General features: G+C 39.5%; 1 protein-coding gene across 1 annotated transcript in view; it reads right to left on the bottom strand.

The window, feature by feature from the left end:
* BRWD3 (bromodomain and WD repeat domain containing 3) overlaps nucleotides 1-23,331 on the bottom strand; it is a 63,675-nt gene that overhangs the window by 38,382 nt on the left and 1,962 nt on the right. Inside the window, exons 5-11 of the mRNA XM_069811573.1 lie at nucleotides 15,769-15,919; nucleotides 13,207-13,305; nucleotides 5,945-6,105; nucleotides 3,883-4,104; nucleotides 2,168-2,268; nucleotides 1,386-1,456; nucleotides 128-228 (exon numbers count right to left, since the gene is read on the bottom strand). Coding sequence (XP_069667674.1) covers nucleotides 128-228; nucleotides 1,386-1,456; nucleotides 2,168-2,268; nucleotides 3,883-4,104; nucleotides 5,945-6,105; nucleotides 13,207-13,305; nucleotides 15,769-15,919 — 906 coding nt within the window. The remainder of the gene's footprint in view (nucleotides 1-127; nucleotides 229-1,385; nucleotides 1,457-2,167; nucleotides 2,269-3,882; nucleotides 4,105-5,944; nucleotides 6,106-13,206; nucleotides 13,306-15,768; nucleotides 15,920-23,331) is intronic.

Below are 23,331 nucleotides of genomic sequence, written 5' to 3'. Positions count from 1 at the left end.
CCAGAGCGTTGAGAGCCAGCTCAACTCTAAAGACAGAAAACAAGTCAAATAAGATGTACAAAATTGAAGTTCCTGAAATAAGGTAAAGCAGGGAAAAAAAAGATTTGCTTTCCTATTTGTCTCTTACCGTATGAGATTCTAACTCAGCCATTTTCTCCGGAGATTCTGAGCCCAAATAATAAATTCTTATCACGTGGTCAGTACTACCTGTTGCAATGAACATGCCACCTAAGAAAGACAGTGTTTTCTGTGAGAAGAAAAGCCATCCAAGGAACAACTGACTTTAATTACTGCTTTATTGTCAAAGCAGCAAACTGCAGTTTTAAATAGAAAATTTCAATGTAATCAAAACATATGTCCTGAACAAAGCAGTTAACTCTGACAAATTCTGCTTTGTTCTGTATTTTCTCAGACCATATCAGCTTTGAACTATGAGCTCTACAATATTTTCCAGTTGCAAACCTTTATGACCAAAGGAAGAGAATATTGCAAGTTACAACATTCATCCAACAAACTATTCTGCTTTGCCTCAGAAATTAACACAGCGTTCTTCATCAGCCTATGTGGAAAATTAGATGGGGAATAGTTTCATGTTCTCACTGGTAAATATCAAAGAAAATATTTAAGCACACCTTCAACATCTGTTTGACACACATCAGAGAAATTATGGCTGAATCAGGAGTCAGTGATTAAGCTTTTTTTTGTAATGTTTGTTCTATTTACAATATTGCACAAAAAGGGGACTATTGTGTAGTTTACTGCATTGAAATGGTTTTAGTTATTTCAGGATTTCTGGTTTTAAAAAAGGAATGTGGGCAAGGCTCGCATGCCTCTAGAACAGCTCTCAATTTCAGATAGCAAAAATTAATGAGAAATTACATAATTTTGTTTCTAAAAAAATCACTATTTTTGAGAATTCAAAGCCGCAACAAAGGATGTCAGTTAAGCTAACATTTTCAATCACATCGAAATGATCCTCCTAGAACTTAGCCAAATGTGGAAGATTAGCAAAAGTGTAACCTTCGAACAGAGGCCACCTGACTGCCAGATTTCAAGAACTTTTCACTCAAAAACTTTACAAGATAAAACCTTAAAAGGACGTTACAAAGAAAAATCTCTGATGTGCAAAACAACAGACTGAAAGCATAGTCTTCCTTGGAAGTAAATCAAGACATTTTATCTTAAATCATAGAAAAAAAAGAGAGAAAAAGCAGCTTGAGGCAGATGCTTAGCATGGAAAATTTCAAACAATCACAATTTTACAGTGCTATAATTAACTGAAAAGGGGTTTAATACCATTTGTATTAAAAAAGAAGTAACAGTCCTGTCACTAAAGGAATTATAGTTCATAAAATACTTTCAGCTACCTTACAATGCATACGTACCGGAACTGAAAGATGAACAAGATATCTGAACACCAGGCCTGGACCTCTCTGCAAATTTTACAGGGCGATCCCTATATGCAACAACATAACATTTTTACTTTTCATTACTTTATTCCGATGCTGTTCAACAAGAATAGTGCACTGCAGCTCAGCAGGTTAAGGTCAGTTGGCCCATCCTAAGTCTCTTTATTTCAGAATTCTCACCTAAGCTTGCTAAAACTTATTTTTCATTTTTGTAATTTTCTTCCTTAGTTTAGTAAGAAAACTATCATTTTCTAAATTGAAAAGACTATTTAACTTATTTATCACGATACTCACCAATTCAAATCTATTTAAAACAGAACCTGGCGAACGGTTAGTCTAATAACATTTACTCCCTATTAAGTATGAGTTTGATGTCGTCTACATATGTGTGCTGTTCTGATTAAAAGCAAATAAATTCTTCTGCCTGTACATTTTGGACAAGGATTTAGTCCTAAGCATAAAAGCTGAAAGTTCTTCCACAACACTGGCTTGCAAAGCACAAAACCCAGAAATAATAGCCCTGATCTCTGCCTCCCCTATGGGTTGTAATGCCATAGACTCCCTGAAAGCTCTCCCTGCCCCACACACTGGTATGGCACTCCTGCACAGTGTGTCTATGGGAGAACTTATCCCGAGAAACTTGTTTATTGAGAAAGAACATGCCCTTATTTAATTATCTCAGCATTCCTCTCCATGCTAAAACTCAAAATAAATTCGTCCTTTATTCAAGATAATTATAATTATCTAAACAGGCTTACTTAAATTTCATGGTGTTAGCGTGCCACTGCCAGAAACAGATTGTTCCGTCAGCACCAGTAGAAGTGAGGTATCGTGTTGTTCCTTTCCTTGCGGGAGAGAACTAAAAATAAAGTTGTAACAGTTAAACCAACTAATTTCTTTCTCCCCTTACATGCTGGAAACTTGTAAATAGATGTTGATACAAATCTTTTTCACGAATATATTAGCTTTCTCACCGGGAGTAGAGAGAGCAGTATGAGGGATAATCACAGAATCTGAGCTTCCATAAAAATAAAGCTGAGGAAATGGAAAACACCTACATTTTGACTAGCAAGTCTTTGTTTCTACCACATAAAAGTTAGTAAATTGGGGAAGTGAAACAAGCCTAGACCCTTTTAATGGGGCAACAAGATGAGGAATTACTTCTTTCTGTGATAGAACTGGATCAAATACGGTAACAAAGACAAAAATGATTCCTGCATCCAAGCCCAACAAAAACCAGCAGCACAGTAGGACTCCCACTCCCTCCCTCTTCCTGAACCTCTCCTCTGCCTCTCTAAGGAGTAGGAAATCTTTTCATTCCGAAGTCTCTCACTTTAATTTTGTAACTGCAGCAATACCTTTAAACCTCGGCTATCTGGTTTTTGATAAAGGGATCAAGCACTGGTTCCTCAAAAAGCCATGACTGATTGTGATTATTGTCTAAATTACCAGAGTTTTACAAAAAACTTGTGAGTGATGCATTAACATATCACATTAACAAATAATATACAAAACCAGGTTGTAAAATATGTCTCCAAAACAATCACCTTAAAGTAACTAACTTGTGGCATAGTGAAAATCAGATGAAATTGGAAGTGTAGGCAAGAGGGGAAGAAATGAGACTCCCAGGGACTACTGGCATGTTGGAGAAGACTGTGATGAATCTAAGGCAGCAAAGCTCCAGAAGAGAGGGATTCTCGTTTCCCATGTGTTCTCCCCTCTATGTGCATAACCTGCCAAATTGCAGGGATTGCCTTTTTTATCCTGGAATTTTATTTTGTTGGAGGTTTCTGCCTGGCAGTTGTGGGTTTTTTAAAGCAAATAAACTGCAAAATACTAGCCATTACTGACTGTGCCACCAGTAGACAACTGGGTGTCAGCAGTTTAGTCTTTTTTGCTTTGTCCTGCTCCGCTATTGCTCACTGGGCACTTGCCACACAACTGAAACTGCATGGGCGCAAGCGCAGATTATCTGTGCTGTACTGCGGCTGCTGCAGTGTCTATGTAGGGTACAATATCCAGAATGGCTCTTTATGGTACAGGCTAAGATAACGAGCAAATAAGCAATGCGAAATAAAGATTTTCAGCTGACAGTATTCCTCTGAAATATAAACATTCTCTGCGAACACACGACTGTTGGTTCAACCGCTATGCAAGGACTATCACCAGAGATGCCAGCCATGTCTCCCTGGCTCAGCTCGTTGATCTGATGCTCTCGGTAGCCATGCATTTGCTAGATCTAAGGAAGCAGCAATGGGACCACATAGTTAAAGGCAGCTGGAAGAAGCAGGATCATCCCCTCAGGCAGTTGTTGGCCACTGCGCAGGACTGAGTTTGCCAGGAAACAACGCCCTCGAGTTGGGGCAAATCTAGGCGCCAGAGATGAAAAGATATACTTGATCCCCGATTGCTAATCCACATCTCTTAGTACCATTTTAATTCAAGGGTTTAGAAAAAAAATGTCATTCCTTACCTGTATGGAAGTAATGGAAGCTGAATGGCCCTGCAGCACTGCAACTGGGGCACAGGTTCGAAGACACCATACTCGGACTACTTTATCACAACTGCCTGCAGCAAGCAGTGTGTTCTCATAGTTAACAGCCATGTCAGAAATTTCAGCTGAGTGTCCTCGCAACGTTGAGAGCAGGCGCCCATCATCTGTAGCCCAGATTTTGACCAAACAATCATCTGACCCCTAATGGCACACAAAAATTTCCAAAGATTATATAAAATAACATACACGTTTTATGTGCGCATAATACACATGTGCACTGTAGACAAACAGGTATCTAAAGCACTATTGCGTCATGAACCTGCCAGAAGAACAACTTCAGCGGGATTCCACAGAGGCACAACTATCTGAGTTTGGGAATCACCTTGTGGGGTCAGGAATTTAGATATTTATAAAACAGAAGCCACTCTCTTATGTTTCATACTAAGATATGATTACTGCTGTTAATACAACTCCTCTCAGTACAGTTCAGTAGTAATTAAAGTAAATTTAAGAAGATAAAATGTTTCATTACATACTACCAAAAGACCTATTTATCTGTGTGAGCCAGATCAAGCCAGTAGTAAAATCAAAGTGATCATAAGACTTAAGCTCTAAGGAAAAATAACACTTAAGCATCTGAGGGATCTCAGAGCCTCTGCCGTGCTCCTGGAGCCGTAAGGCAGCTGTACTATGAGGTTCAATTTCTGTTAACAGAAGAAAGTTGGACCACTCAAAGAAAGAAACCATGCAACATCACATGCAACTGAAATGCGATTTCAGTGAGATTTCAGTTCCGGACAGGACACAATTCAAAAGCATATCCAATGCATATCACTGTAAAATATTTTTACTTATAGTAGCAGCTACATAATTTCATACTTAATCCCAATATTACCAAGAATTTTTAGACAGTTCACAGACCTTTCCACTATTCAGATACTACAAAGAATACTAACACTAGGGGGCTAGGATTGCTACTATATATTCAGGAACATAACACAATAAAACTAACTGCAATATCAACATCATTTGACTTTAAATTACATTTTATTAACTGCAGCTAAATTCAAACACAAATCACTTTCAGTTCTTCATATAACTGCAGATGAGAAAGATTTCTTTATGGCATAAACGAAAATGGAAAGGCCCTCACTGTGACCCAGAGTAATTATCATTAACAACATCTCTATCTGACCAATTTATGAGTGGAGAAGCTAGCAAGAATACAAAGGCAACAATTAGCCTGCCAGATAATCTGTTTCTAAACTCCTATTGATAAGAGACAAGGGCAAAGACAAGACAAGACAGAGATTAACATTAACAGTTAAAAGATGCATTATTAATTTGAAAAAGCTGTTAATTTTTAAATATGCACAACAAAAAGCAAGGGCAATATCACAGAAATGTATGTTAATATATTCTAGAGAAAAACTTAAAATAATATTCATATATTCACTGACATACTACAAGTTCTAGAAAGTAAATTTAGTTGAGAAGTAAATTGTAGATGAAGTAATGAGGTCTTCTATTCATCAACAAGTTTTTACTGAAATGTAAGGAAAGGATTGCCAGCATTTCCAAGGTTACCAAAAGGTAAAACGTAGTTTTAAAAAAAGTGTTAAGATTTAACCCAGCAAGCAGCATGCAAATTAAATCCAAATCCCAGAACACTGCAGGTGCCATTCAGCAAGAAAGATGATAAATAAAGAAGAATGAGCACATGTCTCAAGTGAGGGTTGCAAGCTTTGGACCGGAACAACCCTGCTGTAAGGTTCTACATGGGGAAGCAAACAGCTGACTAAGTTTCAGTCTACCAGAGCCATGAGCAATTTTAAAATACCAAGTCAAGTGAAAAGTGAAAATTAGCATAGAAAGAGATGGGTTTTCCATACATTTAAAGATTTTTCTTCCCTTCTTTTTCTGGAAGCCATGCCTGCATCTCAATCAGTGACTAAAAGGCTGTTGCAGGACTCAAGAAAGAAAGAAAGAAATCAAACCAAGCAAAGCAATCTTCCAAGAAAAGTAAAATTTTTAAACTTACTGTAAAAATTCTTCTCCCACTGCGATCAAAGGCTATACAATAAACAGATGATAGATGTCCCAAAATCCTCTTATGCATTTTCATGTGTTGGTAGGTGGACGTTGGGAACAAGTGGCTGAAACGTCCATATCCAGTTAATTGCCTGGCAGAAATTATATTTACTGGGAGAAAAAAACAAAACAAGAGGAAAACAAATACATTAATTTTGACCAGAGCTCAAAGTAAATAAATATTAAATCAAATATAACATTTGGTAACAGCTTTATTTTTATAATCAATAAATCAGAGCCCCTTCCACCTTATCAGAACATTCTGTACAGTCTTGTAAAAAGAAAGCCCACTCCTGATGAAGCCTTTCAATATCTACCACACCACACATTGCACCTGCTTTCTTATACAAAAATTAAAGCAAAATAAAGCTCCCATCACAGCTAGAAGTTATTCCAAGTGTTCAGTTCATGAACAGGCAACAGGTACATTTATTCTACATGGATTTGGCAAACATGGTATTAGTAACATATAATTTCCTTAAAACAATTACGACAAATTTATTTTTTGAGTATAATAATAGTTTAAGTGCTTTTTTGTGATCAAAATCCTTCTTTGAAATGAGTTCCAGATCATACGTGAGGGTCAATGGTCTTCCACATGTTCCTCACAAAACCTCTCTCATTATAAGCAGCAGCAGCAACATCGATGCATTTCTGTGGCAATGTAACTGAAGAATAAGAAATACGTGGCACTAATGGAAAAAGCCCCAGTCAAAAGAATGGCAAGCACAAGAAAAAACTGCAACAACAACAAATTATTTCATATTGCTAAACCTAGGAGTCCTTACAAGAACAGCCTGAAATCTAAATACAGAAAAACATCATGTAAAAAAGCACTGTTAGCAGTTTCACTGATGATAACTATGAATCTTTCCACTAGACAAGAAAAGGAGGAAACAGGCACTCATGTGCCTTTGCTGGCTTATGGCTGTAGAACACAGAAAGATCCTAATTCTAATCTTTGATTTGATGCGTAATCTGAGATCATTTGGGGTACTGAATTTCACCTATCCTAATTTATACCACTTGAACTTTGGATTTTAAAGTTTTGAGAGTTTTTCTTCAATGGCACTTAAGGATCTAACATTGCTATATCAGTGGGTTTCGCTGAGTCCTTGCGATAGCAGGCTCCCTGAAGAAACCCCTTATCTTGTCTACTGCACATTGAAGTAGGCAGGGCTTCACAGGAGCGGCACGAAGCTCTTTAGTGCCTTTCAGTCCTTTCGTTTAAAAGTATAGTGAACAACTTGACCCATTTTCTTAATTGTATCAACGTATCATTGCCTATCTACACAAAAAAAATCATGGAACATGTTAAAAAAAAATCTACAAAGTCAAGAAGCACCATTTCAAAGGGTTACTAACCCATAACACTTCTGTAAATTTACACAACTGAAGTATTTATATGCAAGCAGAGAGATAAATGGGCAAGGAAAATAAATTGTTTCCAGATTTGCAGAAAGTATTTTCATTTCTCAGTTTTATGCTCTGAAATTTGGAATATTTTTAATCACTCAATGCAACTGAAACACTACATATGAGGAAAAAAAAGTTCCATAAAAGGTGTAGATGCTTGCAAAAGTCGTCAGGCTCCCAGCGTGACCTCACCTTCAGTCAATATTTGTTTTTCATGTAAAAACACATATTCAGCAATACTAAAAAAGCAAAACACACTAAACCAAATTAATTTACTATCGACCTACTATTCAATTGATACCTGATATTATAGAGGAACTGTTACATGAAACTGTCTCCCCTAGCAAAGTAAAAATGAAATCTTTAACCCTTTTTCCCCACAGGAAGGCACAGAGATCCTGTAGTGATAAATGCTGTACAAAGGTACCGTCAGGTTTGCCTACACATTACTCTATTTACTATTTAGGTATGCCATCTTAAAAGTTAAGTTCTTAAAAATGTTACACCTCCCTTTCCCCCACACTGTGGACACTGTTAGGACAACACAGAGATGTAGTCGTTTAGCAGTACGGTAGCTCTGCTGTGCCTTTCAATGCTTAAATCACTTAAGTACATAATAACAGTGTATCTGCCTTTAAACAATTTCAAATGGCTTTGAACATTTTTTTTTAAGCACACAAAGAACTGCGTGAATCAAAAAGGTATACTCGCATCTCAAAATATTCCCAATAATCACAACACCTTCTGCGTCCTACAGTGTTCCTATGCAATCCTTCTGAAAATTTACTGCTGCTGTTTGCTGTAAATCACACGAAGCAAACTCTAAAAGGTACAGTGAATAGTCAGGCACCTAACTCACACAGCCTTTCATTTGGCCCATGGCGCCTAACTTTTCTGGTCGATTCCCAGACTTGCAATCAGTTCAACTTCAGAGGACGTGAAAGTAATTTCACTTTTTTCTGTGTCTATTTCCCTATTTGCACAATGGGGACAAGACTCCTCAATCTCCCATGGATAATTAAAGAATAAAAAGCACTGCTTATGAAACGCTTCAATCACAAGTTTCAGAGAAATACAGAACTACTGTTGTGCCATGAGTATCATCTTCATCAAAGCAACAGCATCTTCGAACAAAAAGTAGCATGTATTCAATGTATCTGATCCTCACTATAAAAATGCTTAGGGCATACCAGAAACCTATGCCACACACACAAAGCTGTGACCGAGATTTTTGTCTGCCCACACTTTATAAACTATCACTGCCTTCAAAGGCACTGCAAAGTAAAAACCTGCAACGAAACAAAACAAACCTCCCCAGTTCCAGTTCTCCTATTTTTTGGTGGAAGATTAATACACAATATCTAAATAGGGAATTACCCACACATGACAAAAATCCCCATTAAGTTTGTTTTCTTCAGTACAATAAAGTTACTGCACTCGTAAGGCCTAAAAGCACTAAAAAACCACCCAATTCCCACACAGAGAAGTAGCAACATAGTAGCCCTAAAAACTTTTAGCAACCTATCTAATTAGCTGCTGTACTTAGTGCCATATTGGGTGCAAGAGCTGCCAAGTCTACCCCCTCACTATTCCCTGCCAGGAAAAACTTTCAAAACTGCATTGATGTTATTTCACATAAAAAGTGAGCACATCTAGCCTTCTTGTTAAAAAAAGTAAGTTAGTTTTGTCCACAAACAGAAGGGCTGCCTTCTCAGATGAAGTTCCTCACTTCCAGCTGCTGAAATGACTCCTACCTAGGTACAGAAATGCCTCTGATGCTGCCATGAGAGGTGGGCTTTCTCTCCCTGCTCCCACCTCAGCACCAGCACAGCCAGCTCCTGGCATGCTGGGGAAAGCCCTGGCTTACAGACGCACACCAGTGCTTCCTCAAACTGCCAACCTGTCGTACTAGTCAAGGGTGACATGGTAAAATGCATGCATTTTTCTGTTTCTTTCTCACAGTCCTCAGTCCTTGAAGATCACACCTTCAGGAAAATTAGAGTTCTTAGTGCAAGTATGGGCACAGTTGCAGGGGGCAGAGGGGAGTCATATACGCTGTACAACAGTAATTCTTGAATCACAATCCATTCTACTAGCAGTAACAGCACAAATGTAAAAACCCTTGCAAGAAAGCTCACCTAGGAAGGATAAAACCAAAACCCTGCAACAATAACCCATCAGTGAAAACAAAATTTACAAAACAATCATCAGACATGACAAATTTCAAAGTTAAGTCACAGCTTCAGAAGGAATTAAAACATTTCACCATAGACAAAGTCACCTAGCTGCAGCAGGTTTCAAACTGCTTCAATTCTTCCTCTCCCTATAAACCCTTGCCTCACTCCAGTTTTTGCAAGCGAAAAATAGAAAACAGAATAGTGGTACAAACATTTGTCTTAAAAAATAGTTTCTCTAGTATCAATGGTGATGACTTCACATACTATTTTACCCTCTGTAATGAGCACTACAACTTCATAAAGAGGACATAACATCTTACATAGCCAGGACATGTAATGAGTAAGCTGTGACCTCATCGCAGGGCCTGATCAAATATGAAGATTGGGTACCACTCACAGTGTGCAGAAGAAACACAAGTCTTGATTTCATAAGAACGCTGGGAAATAAACACAGTTGGCTCACACATGCAAAATATCTTCTCAGAGAGTGGATGTGTGGCCACAAAGACAGCTAGACCCAGTAAAAGCACCAAAAGAACAAAGTGTTCCAGCTTTCATAGCTGCTGACCTCACGGAACTCATTTACAGCAGAGAAACATCATTGATTTCTGACCTCATCAGAGCACTGCTATTTGGCAGGCCTAAGGTAGCTGGATCACCTTGACTGTAAATTTCCATAGAGCTGAATTGCTTGTTCATTGGGACTATGCTATGAACTTTCTGGTTTCAAATTCTCTGTTATTTTCACTAACAACAGTTACCCACATAAAGATTTTCATACTTGGGTTAGAACAGCTCTGGTAATCAACAAAAGAGGGAAAACAACCTTCTTTCTAATCTGCTTTGTGTTGCCTGCCAAAAAAAAAAAAAAAAGTCCTGACAAAATCAAAGTAGTATTCAAAAGCAAGTTTATCATATGTGAGTAACTCCCATTGCTGAGGTACTGTATGACCAATCTTTCAGCTTTCTGACTGGAAGAGCACAAAGGGAGTCCTAAACATACCACTACTGCAAAACCTCCAGAGAAACAGTCAAAAAGACCATCATCACTGTATTCACCTTGTTATCCTGTCAGCAGCATAAAGCTACGACAGCATTTTCCCTTCCTCTCCTCCCCCAGCAGATCACCACAGTCCTCCAAGACTCAACACACAAACAACATGTGCCTGAGAACGACTTCCACAGGTCAGCACTTTCTCGGAGACTCCCCCAGCCAGAAGATTCCTGGCTCTGCACAAACATGCTGGGAAAAGGCAACACTGATTTCTTGCTCCAGTTCCACTGTCCATGACCTTTTATTTTGGAGTACAGATCACAAGGTCGCATCCCAACCCCAACCAGATGGAAAGGCAAACCACTGCAGCTACCGACTCTTCCAGCTGGGAAGGCAACCACAAGTAATGCTATTCCCACAGCAGAAAAACACACTTCTGGTGGTAAGCTTAAATCTTTATTACTGGAAGGGAAACAATGTAAGAATATTTTTAGCTGCTAGTTCTATACCTTATTTACCAGTCTACACTGGCAATTACATAATCATTACATCTCACTCATGAACACAAATTATTATGGGTGTCTATTACTTCAGCCCAACTACTTCAGCAAGTAATTCCAGAAAACTCAATCTGACTAAGCCAGCACACTATGGGAACTCACAATTATGCCAAAATATTAAAGAGGCTGGGCATACTTCTTCGTCTTGTATTTTAGAACAATACACACACACACTGCAGCATCTGTGGCTGTCACTACTCACTAGAAAAAAGCACCCGTTTTGCACAAATATACACAAAATAATTTTGTGACTTCCACTTCACGATTAACAATGGGAAATCCCAAAACCAAACTCCTGCCTCCTGTACAGCTTAAGTATAGTCAACTTATTTTAATCTTTAGATGCATTTTCCTCTCCTACTAGTAGTTTATGTATCTACACCAAGGAGGACTGTATTCTTCCCAGAATTAATACTTATAAAAATTCATTCCTGGCTATAAAAGACCCTTTTCCATATAACACCTCTGCATTTCTTAAAAAATGATTCATAGGAAAACACCAAAATCAACAAATCATTCTGTTCTCTAAGTCACTAAACAGTCACCAAGCAAGCAGCCCAGACCTTTTTCATGAAAGCATGACAAATGCTTAAGTCCAATCTGCTAGTATGGTTCATTAATAATACTGCATATTCCAAAAACACATGGTCTGATTCTCCTCTTATAAAAGAACTGATCCAGGAGTCCTTACAGAAATGCAACTACAGAAGTTGAGTGTGTGCAATAAATCTATAATCCAGCCTATTAGTAATCCATCAGCCCAACTGCTAACAATAAAATAACTGCAGAACCAGCCTAAAAGAATAAATACATAGATATGTACAGAAGTAACCATACTAATATATGGAAATAGTTTTCTTTTTTTAACATCCACAGTATGACTCATAAATTATCTGACAAAAGCAGGAAAAGTACTAATGCAATAGTTCCCTATGCACTAGTTCCAGGCAAATGGCCATTTCTTTTTCATACAGAAGACCCATAATTAACTTTGCTATTCCATCACACTGCTGCCACAACACCACAGACCTTATGCAAAGCGTGCTATCGATTTCAACCACAAACAGCCCAGGCTTTGTCACTTTTGTGTCTGACAAAGATCAATTTTTAGTAATGAGAGAGAAAGTGCAGAAGCACAAATAGAGGAACAGATATGGTAAAAACAGAAGACTGCCATCATCATCCCTACAGCTCCAAAGGGATGGGAGAAACATACGTGAATGGATTCCCTAAGAAACCAGGAAAAGTCTATATATTTGCACAAACACTAACATGGTAAATACAGATCAAATACCCTAGTAAGACACAACTCATGGCCAACAGGACTTATATTTATGCCTGTAAGAATCAAATTTGTTTGCTATAAAAATAGTTAATGAAAGTTCAGACCATACAAGGAAAATACTTTTCAGTTCAAGCAAAACAGAGAAGCTCTTTGATGATATGTAAGCTGAATGCCTACGTATATCTATGCTTTATACAAGTTCTTTATCTAACTATGTGGACAAGTGAAACTGAAGTAATACAAATGTTGGTTTGGTGATTATTTCCTTTTTGAAGAGGGATGTTGCAAGTCGTCTGTTTTCCGTCATAATCGAACTAAAATGAATTCTTGAGTCAAAAAAGTTCCCAGGGAGCCAGGCGCTTTGTTCTGGCTAAGATTCCTGAATGAAAAGATTGTCTACATGCTCCTGTGACCATGCCTATTCAATATTATAAGCATATGTACATATTATGTAGGTGCATAATAAAAAAATACTCAAGCACATTGCTCTCTGAACAGGAAGTTAACGTGCAAAGCTTTTCAACTTGGCCGCAATGTTTTAACATGTGTACACACATTATGGAATATCCAACCCTAAGTAATACGAAAAGGGTTATTCTGTTGTCAGTGAGAAACTTTTTTCAGACTAATTCACAGTGAAATGTCAAAAAAGCCATTAATGCAAACCCATACTAGTGTTTCACTCAGTAAGAGTAACTTTCAGCTAGAACAGTAATAAAAAAACAGAGAAGAAAAAAAAAAAAAAAACAAAAACCACCTTATGTATGTTTCAGAACTCACCCACGTTCGGTGGTTTCCCATAATTTACAGGTAGTTCGGGAGGCCGGCCCCTGTGAAGAGCTGCAAATGCAGATCCTTTCCATAGCGTATGTCTGAAGTCTGTACCGGCAAGATTAACAGCAGGTTAGTGAAACAATCAGCCAAACCAGGTCCAGCTGACCTATTCTTAGAATCAAGAGCATCAAGCACCACTCCCCGCATCCCAAAATGAAATTTTGTCTTTTTAAATAGTTTGTCAGAGATCTAACACTTAAAGGAGATTGCTACTCTGATTTCTAGTTCCTAAGCAATATAACGGTAAATGGTTTCAGCTTATTTTTGCTTCATCTTGGTGAGTAGGGAGCCTAAACTGACAGAAAGAAAAAGAGAATGGAAAAAAGGGGGTGCACTTTGTATTGAGACAAGATTGAACTTCAGCATGCTTTTAGTCCTTCGGCAATCCCAACACATACAGGAGCTCTTCTTATGAGCTGTACATTTGAGAATACACATACATGCACATGTTTGCTCCCTGAAAGTGGGAAAAGTGAGATTTTTTTTTCAATATATCTGTTTTCCTGCAATTGGTGGCAATATGCCCTTGTTTCAGATTCTCCTCTGCACCCCACCCCCCCAAAAAAATTGTTTTTAAAATGAAGACTGTTTTCTTTAAAGACTCTCCAGCTATCTGCTGCCAACTGGCCTCAGAGAGCCTTCTCTCTAGAACAATAGTGATTTTTCTGAGACTGTTCAGAGTGCCTCAGAAATTAGACCTGGACTTCTTCCATTTCTGGCCATCTGGAAAGAGAGAAATGAGCTTCCATGGTGAATAAGGACTGAAACAGAAGGACAGTGCCACAGATTGGTGGATCTGTGTATCACCCTTTAGATCTCTAAATATGAAGTGCACAAGCTTACGTGACTCAAAGAGACTCCCGAGAGCACCTTCTGATTAAAATCCAAACTGTACCACAGAGTATTACAACCATACACATTAAAAACAGCACTCATACTCTCTAAAATAGATCAAAATACCTATAAATACTAACGGTAAATGGAAACTTCATATTGATGCACAACTAGAGGGAGCAGAAATCCATGTATTTCAACTTTGAAAAAGGTATGCTGTTTCATATTAGTGAGCGTGGTTTACACACCAAATGGCACAATATCACAACACCTTTTTCTGAAGGGGAAAAAGCTGCACCATTAATCTAGTAGAAATCTCTTTGCAATGAATTTATCACACGGCTTAGGAAGCACTGCATCTTTCAGTGACTCATCTAGCCTCTGTCCCCTAATTCACCTAAGAAACTTCTGTTTCCCTGCACAAAAATGTTTATTTTCTCTTTACGTTTTGTTGCTGTTTTCTTCTAAGATGCAAACTGAATGTGAAATGAAGGAATGTTTCTCTGCAGACCTCCCTGCAAACCTCAAGTTCTCCACCCTGTTATAGCAAAGCATAGGCCAAACAAGACTCAGCCCCAAAACTTTGCGTAAGGAAATGTGTTTGCAAACAGCACATCCCTCCAGGTGATATCCAGTGGATCAGCAGAATGCTACAGTCCTTGTTAGCATCAGAGTGTGACTTCACAGCATGCAGTAAATTAAGTGCTCAACTGCCACTGAAACAGGAAGGTCCTGCTCTCCCATCCCTGCTCCTCTCCCAGAACGATGCTCCTGCTGCCTGTGCCACCTCCCGCACTCTGATCCTTCCAAAAGCTAATTTAATTCACTACAACAGCAATAACAAATTTTGCAACATTTTAGCTCTCTGAATCAGCACATCACAGGATCAAGTAAGTTCTGGCTCCTACAGGGACGAAGTGGCAGGGACGTGGAGTGAGGAGGAAAGGGAGGAACCACTCTTTTCAATAGCAGATGGCTCTCAGATCTGTTTAGTTTTAACACAAAACTATGCTCTCAGGATCATTATCTCAAGCAGAGCAGTTTTTCAAAAGGAGTAGGACTGGTGCTCTATTCATGAAAGGAAAGGGGGCTTTCGTTCAAATTAACTTGAAGCAAGGACAAGCAGGAATTACCACGGAAGACTCAGTCTCGCCTTCTCCCACCCTCTAACTGCTGCCCCAAATGCCACCCTGCCCTTGAAGCCGACACAGCTGCCTGCGTGGCCAGGGAATCAAATAACAGGAAGAAATGGAACAAATCAGCCTGAAAAACAGCCCAGCAAAATATACAGACTGCTGGGTTATTTTAGACACAGGCATGTGTAAATGAAAAAAATGGCTGTATTTCAGATGGATCAAATCTCTAATCCAGTTCATCACACCATTTACACAAACACCAGTCCAGCACGCTGGGGAGGAGAGGAAGAGGAAGCAAGTAGCAGGATCAAGCAACTGTAGGCAAGAACTGCTTAAGATGGCATTTTCAACCAAGGAAACATATATGTAACAGAGCCAGCAATAACTGCATTTTAGCAAGACTGCAGCAAGAAAGCTGACAGGCATAGGAGACAAACCAGGGTTCATGCAGACATACACAGACACCACAATATGAATCGAAACAAAAGGGGGTTTGATCATCAAAATAAAAGTCAATCACACAAATTGAGAATCTTACCTTTTGCGGCCCTTAATAGAGACTGGCGCCCGACACCTAGCAAAGTCTGCACACCTAGGACACTCTGTGGGATTTCCTTGTCTAAAAGGGGTCCAAGTCTCTCACAGATCCTAAGAAGATAATCCGGAGGGATGTGTGCATTGACAGCCACCTAAACATATAAATAACGCAGATGTTTGAATATTGTTTTATTCTTGCTTCTAGTGGTACTTCTCTGTTTGGCTCGTATTGAAGTGTTAAAGTTACTGAAATCAAGTCTAAACCCCCTGAAAACTCCCTCAAAATTAATTACACCAAAGATGTCTTTTAAAGTGACATGGAGCGTTGAAAAAGTCAGACCAGAAATTTCAGGTGGTAGTAGCTACAGTCGTGATTTAGGATACCCCTTAATAACAAACAAAAACCCCTGAAACTCAAGAGTTCCCAGTGCAGTACTCTGATCAAACAAAGTACTGCCTGGGGAGTTTTTTTAAGCCTTTTTTACCCTTCAGTTCATTCTTTTCACATTTCTTGCTTAGCTGAAACACCCTTGCCAGACGCTCACATTATTGTAAGAAGCACACGTGCTAAAGCCTAAAACCGCTAAACATTATCCTAATAGCAACACCCAGTCTCCAGTTTTTAGCTCCTGGGAGTAGGTGTCTTGAAGACCCACACATGTAGGCTCCTAATTTGTCATGTCAAGAAAACATTCTTCTTTTTTCCCTTTAGATCGAGACTGTTTTCTATGGAGAGACAATAGTTTTTCTGACAGTCTGTTCAAATAGCAACTAAACTGTGCTTCATCATCCAGAATGCCCTGCACTTGCCTGACTTTTACTATATTTACTAGCTGCCATCAAAAACCCAACATCAGAGCTTACTTAGCCCCTTTGACACAGGACATACAGCTACACCCATCTCCTTTTTAAAGATCGACAGTAACACGTCACTCAGCTCTTAAGTACCTGCGATGGACGATGGAAAGAATAGTTGCGTTAGAACTATTTACAACGTTTGTATCTGTTGCAATATTATGAAGAAAGAGTTTGTCATAAACCAGTTTTTTTGTTTTACCAAGCCACAAACTAATGCCAAATAATACTAAAGCTGACCTGAAAGGGCCAGAACAGTGGTCATTGTAAAGAAATAATAGCAGACATGTGCCTGCACACACCCCTCTCTCCTGCATGACCACTTCATATGTGTCCAGTGACAGGGCAGTTCCCTCCTGGTGGGATAGGGCAAGTTTTTGTGCAGCTGCAGTGAGCCAGAATGATTCGCCAGCTGGGCTAAAACCACAACCAAGCTCCCCTCTGCATCAGCTCCGGCACTCATCAACTGCGGAGGGAACTGTTTCAGCTCCCCTGGCTAGGAACGCTCACCCGGCAAAAGAAGGGAAAGGTTTTCTGCCAGGTTTAGCAAAGCTGACTGTGATTCAGGGAAGCGTCAGAGCTGGTGGAAAGGAAGGAACAGGACCACTTCTTTCAACAGCAGAGCATCATCTGATAGGCCCAGGTATCCTGCCTACCCAGACCCCAAGGATATGCCCAGCTCCTGCCCCAGCACACCGGAGGGAGTGGCACACATCGGGAAGGAGGAAAAGGTAAGTACTTCACTCAGACCTGCTGCCAAAACATTGTTCGCTGAACTATGTCATCAAACAGATTATTACTACTTGTCATTGGGAAATCGTTCGTTCCAATTGGGCAACAGCAGTGGTGCTACGGGGCTCAAGGCAGTGAGTCATGTGCTGTATAATGTAATCACCTGCACCTCAAGCAGGATCAACACCATCCCACAAATAAGATTTTAAATTTAAAAAAAAAAAAAAAAAAAGGAAAGGCTTTTCTAATGATATATACAAATTATCATTTCATTAAAGCCAACCACAAAACTCTTCCAATCCAAATGGAATCTCTTAAGAAGAGAGACAGGCTTCTCCACACATCCTTTCAGTCACTGCATGTTAAAGATATGGCTCTGGCCTTTTGATGGAAACAGAAGAATTGTACCTCTGCAGGAAAGATAAACCTGATGACTGCATTAACATGGTCCCATTCCATGACTTTTCATACTGTGAGCGTCAAGGAATGACCCCATGATTGCTCTCTTGCACTGATTGGTTTCTCCAGCCATTCTAACTTCTCCCCCACCCCGACCCAAAATCAGAGTTCCAAAATTATATTGGTACCTTCCCAATTGTACAGCCAGTGAAGTTTGGTGTATAAGCATGCATTGTCTTTCATTGTAAATTACATGATATAACACAAGTCAAAACGAGATAAAAGGATTATCCGAACTTTTGTATTTGCCTATTGTTCTTAAGTCATTCCTGAAATATTATAAGTGTGTTAAAGCTACAAATTATTTTATTATCCTGCATTAGCCTCCCTTCAGTATGTAAGGGATCTGAGAGGATCTGAAGCAAATGCGAATCTAAAGAGAGAATCTGTAATTTAATAAAATCTGAGTACGAAATTCTTTTTTTACATCTCTGATAATTAGTAACATGCTTCTCGGTCAACAACTGCCAATTCTAGCAATTTATCAAGCTTAAGATTAAAAGATTAAAAAGAGTAACCAATCCAGAAGCTGTGGAATTTTACATTTTGCTTCTAGGGTAGGAAAAACCTAAACCATATCACTCTCTGGAAATATAAAATTTCACAGAAAGCCCAAACCGTTCTCCTAGTGTAATGCAGCAAATCAATCATCAGAGTTAAATTGGCACAAGTGAGCTGCTGAAGCATCTAGATTTTAGCGCATGGTTTTATTTGATTGTAAACTTTTCTAAGCGACATTTAACATGGAGCATATCGCACAGACCAGGCAGGTATCAAAGTGACCATTCACTTTACTAACATGCCCTACTCACCAGATTTGCCACCTGCAATCAGAACCACGCCATACTACAGAAGAAAGGCTGTACCATACTTCTTTCCCTGCACACTTTCATGTTTCTACAAGACAGAACAGCCCAAACAAGTGGCCCTTAATCTGAATATTATCACTGTTGTTATCACCAAACAGCTACATAGGCAGGCAGCAATAGCAGCAAACTCTCCTGGAGATTTTTTTCCATAACTTCCAGATAAAATGCTTAAACTGCAGCCCAGAGCAAAACAAGCAATTCTATTTTCAGGTTCCCAAAAGAACTTCAAACAAAAATCCTTCCCTTCACCTCTGCATGAGATAGCTGTAAATGGATTTTAAGTATCCTTCCAAGACATGAAGCTGCAAACATGCAGCTGAGAAAAACAAAGTCTCCCAAACCAGATTTTCATTAAACGAAGGATGGGAAAAGGCAAAGCTCAGCATCAGTTGTAGCCATGCCTCTTAGTGTATGCTAGTCCAAACCCCATATGGCAAAATTAACCAACGGCAAGGGTATTATCACCCCCTCAAATACATTAGAAAATGTTTTTAGAATATTAGAAAATATTTTAGAAAGTTATTAGAAAATTAGAAAAAATTAGAGACAAGTAATACAGGCCAAAACCATGCTTAACAAGAGCTTTCAAAAGAGCATGTTAAAATAACGCAGAAGGGCTGAAAAAGTTCTAAGGGAGAGCAAGTTCTGCACCCTGGGATAAACTATTAAGAAAAAAATGTTTTGTTGCCTTAAGATCTGAAGGACCCTGTAAAGGTTAAAATGTGAGAACACAAGAATGCCACAGCACCACAGAAGAGTCCTCTGATGCAGTAACCATACAGGTCTTATGGATCTAAAAACTTTCAAGATTTGGGCAAAGCGAATCCCTTCTTTAAAAATAAAAAAAATCTACATAAACAACCATGGGTGAATGTAACGCAGTCATGACTGCTTGAACTGGTATATGCAAATAAGTTGCTACAGTGATAAGCAGCTGCAAATAAAGAACTATTAGTGAAGTCACGCCAGGGCTAGGAGAAAGTCATACCCCTAAACCTGTTTATGCTTCTGTTGTTGGAGCATTACCATGTAATCTTAAAGACTACTGAGCAAAGGGTCCTCACTGGGCAGCTAAGACCACAGGCAAGAAGCTTGTTGATCCCTGAAACAAACAAAGAAAATTCCCTGGTATGACTGCCAACAATTTCTCCTCCAAGGAAGGTTTCAATAAACAGGAAACAAACAAACAAAAAAGACTCTTTGTGATTACTACTTATAATAAGATGTCTGTCTTCCCAGGGATTGGAACCAGATAGCTCTGAAACACCTCTTTTGGGAAGCCCAGTGAAACATTGCTTCAAAGCACAGACTAAACTTGATGCAAGAGCTGCATAATGGAAGCAACACAGGCAGCAACGCAGACCTTCGAAGACGCCTTCGTACCCAGTCCCATGTGGGCAGGCAGGCAGTTGTGCATCAGCAGCAGATTTCTAACCTCTACGCAGTCGTAGGACACTTCTCTCATTTGCCAAAATAACAATCAATTAAGAATCAATTGACAACTGTATCAAGAAGCAGCAGAGGAGGCCAAGAGGACCAAGGCAGCTGAGCAAGCAGGAAGTTACTCAACACCTCAAATATGGAATCTCAGCAAAAGAAAGCTGATACCGGACTTGCACAAGATGCCAACAATATGCAAATACACATGAATTTAAAATGCCATTATCCACTCGGTTTCCCCAGAGAGAATAGGTTGGAACTACCATGCTACCAGATGACATTTTCCCGAGGTGACAAAACCGTAACATCTCTCTGCTGCTAATGCTGGGATTGGCAATATCTATAAATAACAGCACCTCAGACTCATAGCTAGTTTTAGATCAATGCAGATGGGTAAGGCAGAAACTCAAAGCCAAAGCCAATAAGCTGTTCCACACCAGCACAGCCGTTCAGGGATGCAAACTCTCCACTGTCCAACAATAGCTGATTTTCTGTTTTTCCTGAAATTATACTTATCTTCAGCACCAAGACCAAAGTGGGCTGAGCCAGAAGAGACAGCCCATCAAAAAGTTCTTGAAAACCAGACCAGAGGCAGTCATCTTTATCAGGAACAAAGAAAGAAAATTTCAAAGGGCAGGCCACTGGAGACTGCTCTGATAATCTGAGTCGGTTCAGCTTGACTTGTCTGTACAACTGCTGACTCCGCACTGAACTGCTACGGTTAATTTAAAATAGGAGTACTAACTGCGTGCAAGTTTGACATACTTCAGGCCTTCATAAGTAGAGCGAGAACCCTCCCCTTTACAAACACGTTTCATGTCTCAAGACCACCGGCTGTCAGTAACAAAGTAAAAACCGCTCTGGAGTACACCTGGACAATTACCTAGACAGGCAGCCACATGCTGCACATAAAAAGTACTCCAAAGTAGAAATAAGCGGAAAAGACAAAGGGAACACAAATGCACATAAACTAGTATTCTCTGTGTGGTTTTGCTCGCTAGGTACAATTCTTATTAGTGTGTCTTAAATTACTCTTCTGCCTTGCGGTACCTGACATTTAAAGTAAAAGACCAAATTCAAATAAAAAAAGAAAAAGAAATCTCAACAGAGAGTTTTCAGATCTTGACTAAAAGCTCGAGTGAAGTGGGAGTAAACATTCCCTAGATAAAAGTCACCTAGTAGGCGATTTGGTTGTTACATCTTCACCGTTTCCAAAAGCCCCAAGAGCAATAACAACATACTCAATAGCAAGAGTATCGGTCTATTTTCTGAAAAATACCAACGCTAACCTGAACAGTCAAACTGAGAATGGAAAACAAAGTTGAAACCTCAGCAATTAGAGCAAGGAATACTTTGTCAGATTGGCCAAAGCAGAATACTGGGCAAACAAAGAAAAAAAAAAATCAGACTTCTCTGGGTTTTTAACTCTCATTGGGTTCAATTATCTCAGGCCTGCCTGACCAGTGTAGTTGCAACACTAGGCAGAGATTGTAACTGAATTTGGTTTTCTGTCTGTAAGTATTGAAAAAGGAGAAACGGGTAGAAAAACACTTTATCTCCAATCGCTAGCATCTGTAATTTATTTTTAGTTCATTATGTGACTGAGATAACCGAAATGAAGGTCAGAGTTATTTGTGTTCTTCACAACCCTGGCCTTGTTCTAAACCAGACGTTCAGACATCTAGCTAGCCCTGAAGTCGAGTAGTTTGGGTTAATATACAATCATCTGCACCCAAGGTCCAAATTCCAAATACATCAGAGACCCCAAGCAAGGAGAGGAAAAAAGGTCTTTCTTCAACATCCTCAACAGTGAAAGCTTCAGTCTGACGATTAATAGAGAGAAGCTCAGTTCATCCTACCCAGCACCAACCTGTCTCACTGTAACGATTCCTTTAGAGTCCTGTTCCTTACTGTAAATCATGTTAAACAGTTAAATAACCAGAAAAAAAAAGGCAATCTAAAAGGACTGATTACTGTTGATTAGTTTAAGATGGAATGAAAAAAATCTTATACTTATTTTTGATAATTCTATACAGCGAGAAGCAATTTCTCATTAACTCCAAGACTCGCTTTACACCAGTTTGCTTCCCGTTTCTGAAATTTCAAAGAAAAGGACACAGCTTCAACAATGCTATCTAATACACAGAAAGAAGGGTTTAAAGCTTTTCTATCTGTGCCCCATAGAATTAATGGAAAAAATGTATACGTTAATGTAACTGATTAAGCAAAACCAGTATGTCTGAAACCAGACTTCATGCTGCCACTGTTAATATTCCTCTTGGGTACCGGGTGCAGTCACAAGCTAAGCCTGAAACAGCCTATAGTTAGATTTCAGGTTCTCAAGGAAGACTGTACAGCATTAAAATTTATTGAATGCAGTACTTACTCCGTGTCTGTTCACTCAATATACAGTCCCAGAATTATCCACAAGAGGTATGATGAAGCATAACATTCTTCTTAAATTCTTAATACACTTTGGAAAGGGAAAGCCAGCAGGTACAAACGTCTCATCTTGATGCAAGGAGCTCTCCCATCTGCATCTGAGCTCCTACAATATTGCTAGAGTGGAAAACTGACTCTTGAGCAAGCTACAAAGCAGTTTGAGCAACAGCGATGTCAAAATCCCACATCACCATTGCACTGTGCGAGATGGTACTTTCAATTCCTTCCAGGTGGGGAGATAGTGATGATCAAACATACGTGGTTTATCAATATTATAAAAGCTATTAGTAAGTTTACAGCATTCCAACTGCTAAATCACCGCCATACGTGATTACCCAGAGCTCCTAGAAATGAAAACAAGGCCATCCGCACCCTTTGGAAACAAATCAAAATGACTTTTCGGTCCCGCTGCTTTCACGCGGAGGCCGGTAAGAACACGCGCATCTCTGGGCCCCCCCACGAGAGAATGGCCATCCCCACGCAGCCGGCCCCTTGGCAGCGCGGAGGGAAGCTGACCTTTCTCAATGACAGATATTCCCATGGTTTGTATCTAGCAAACGCAGCCACTCCACATATTTCACAGCCGTTTAATAGTTTCAACGTCACATTTCCTAAAAATCCCCCCCCCCCCTTTTTTTTTTTTAAGGTATATTAAAGCAGGCCCAGCCGCCCCGGTGAGGAGCGGGGTTGCAGCAGAGCCTGCCGCCGCAGGCCAGGAATCCCTGAACCAGACCAGCAGCTCTGACCGGCGACGGGCCCGGCGGCAC

This window comes from Haliaeetus albicilla, chromosome 23, assembly GCF_947461875.1.
Source record: "Haliaeetus albicilla chromosome 23, bHalAlb1.1, whole genome shotgun sequence".
Lineage (NCBI taxonomy): Eukaryota > Metazoa > Chordata > Aves > Accipitriformes > Accipitridae > Haliaeetus > Haliaeetus albicilla.
Note: the sequence above shows the minus strand (reverse complement) of the source record. Positions and strands in the feature narration are given on the sequence as shown.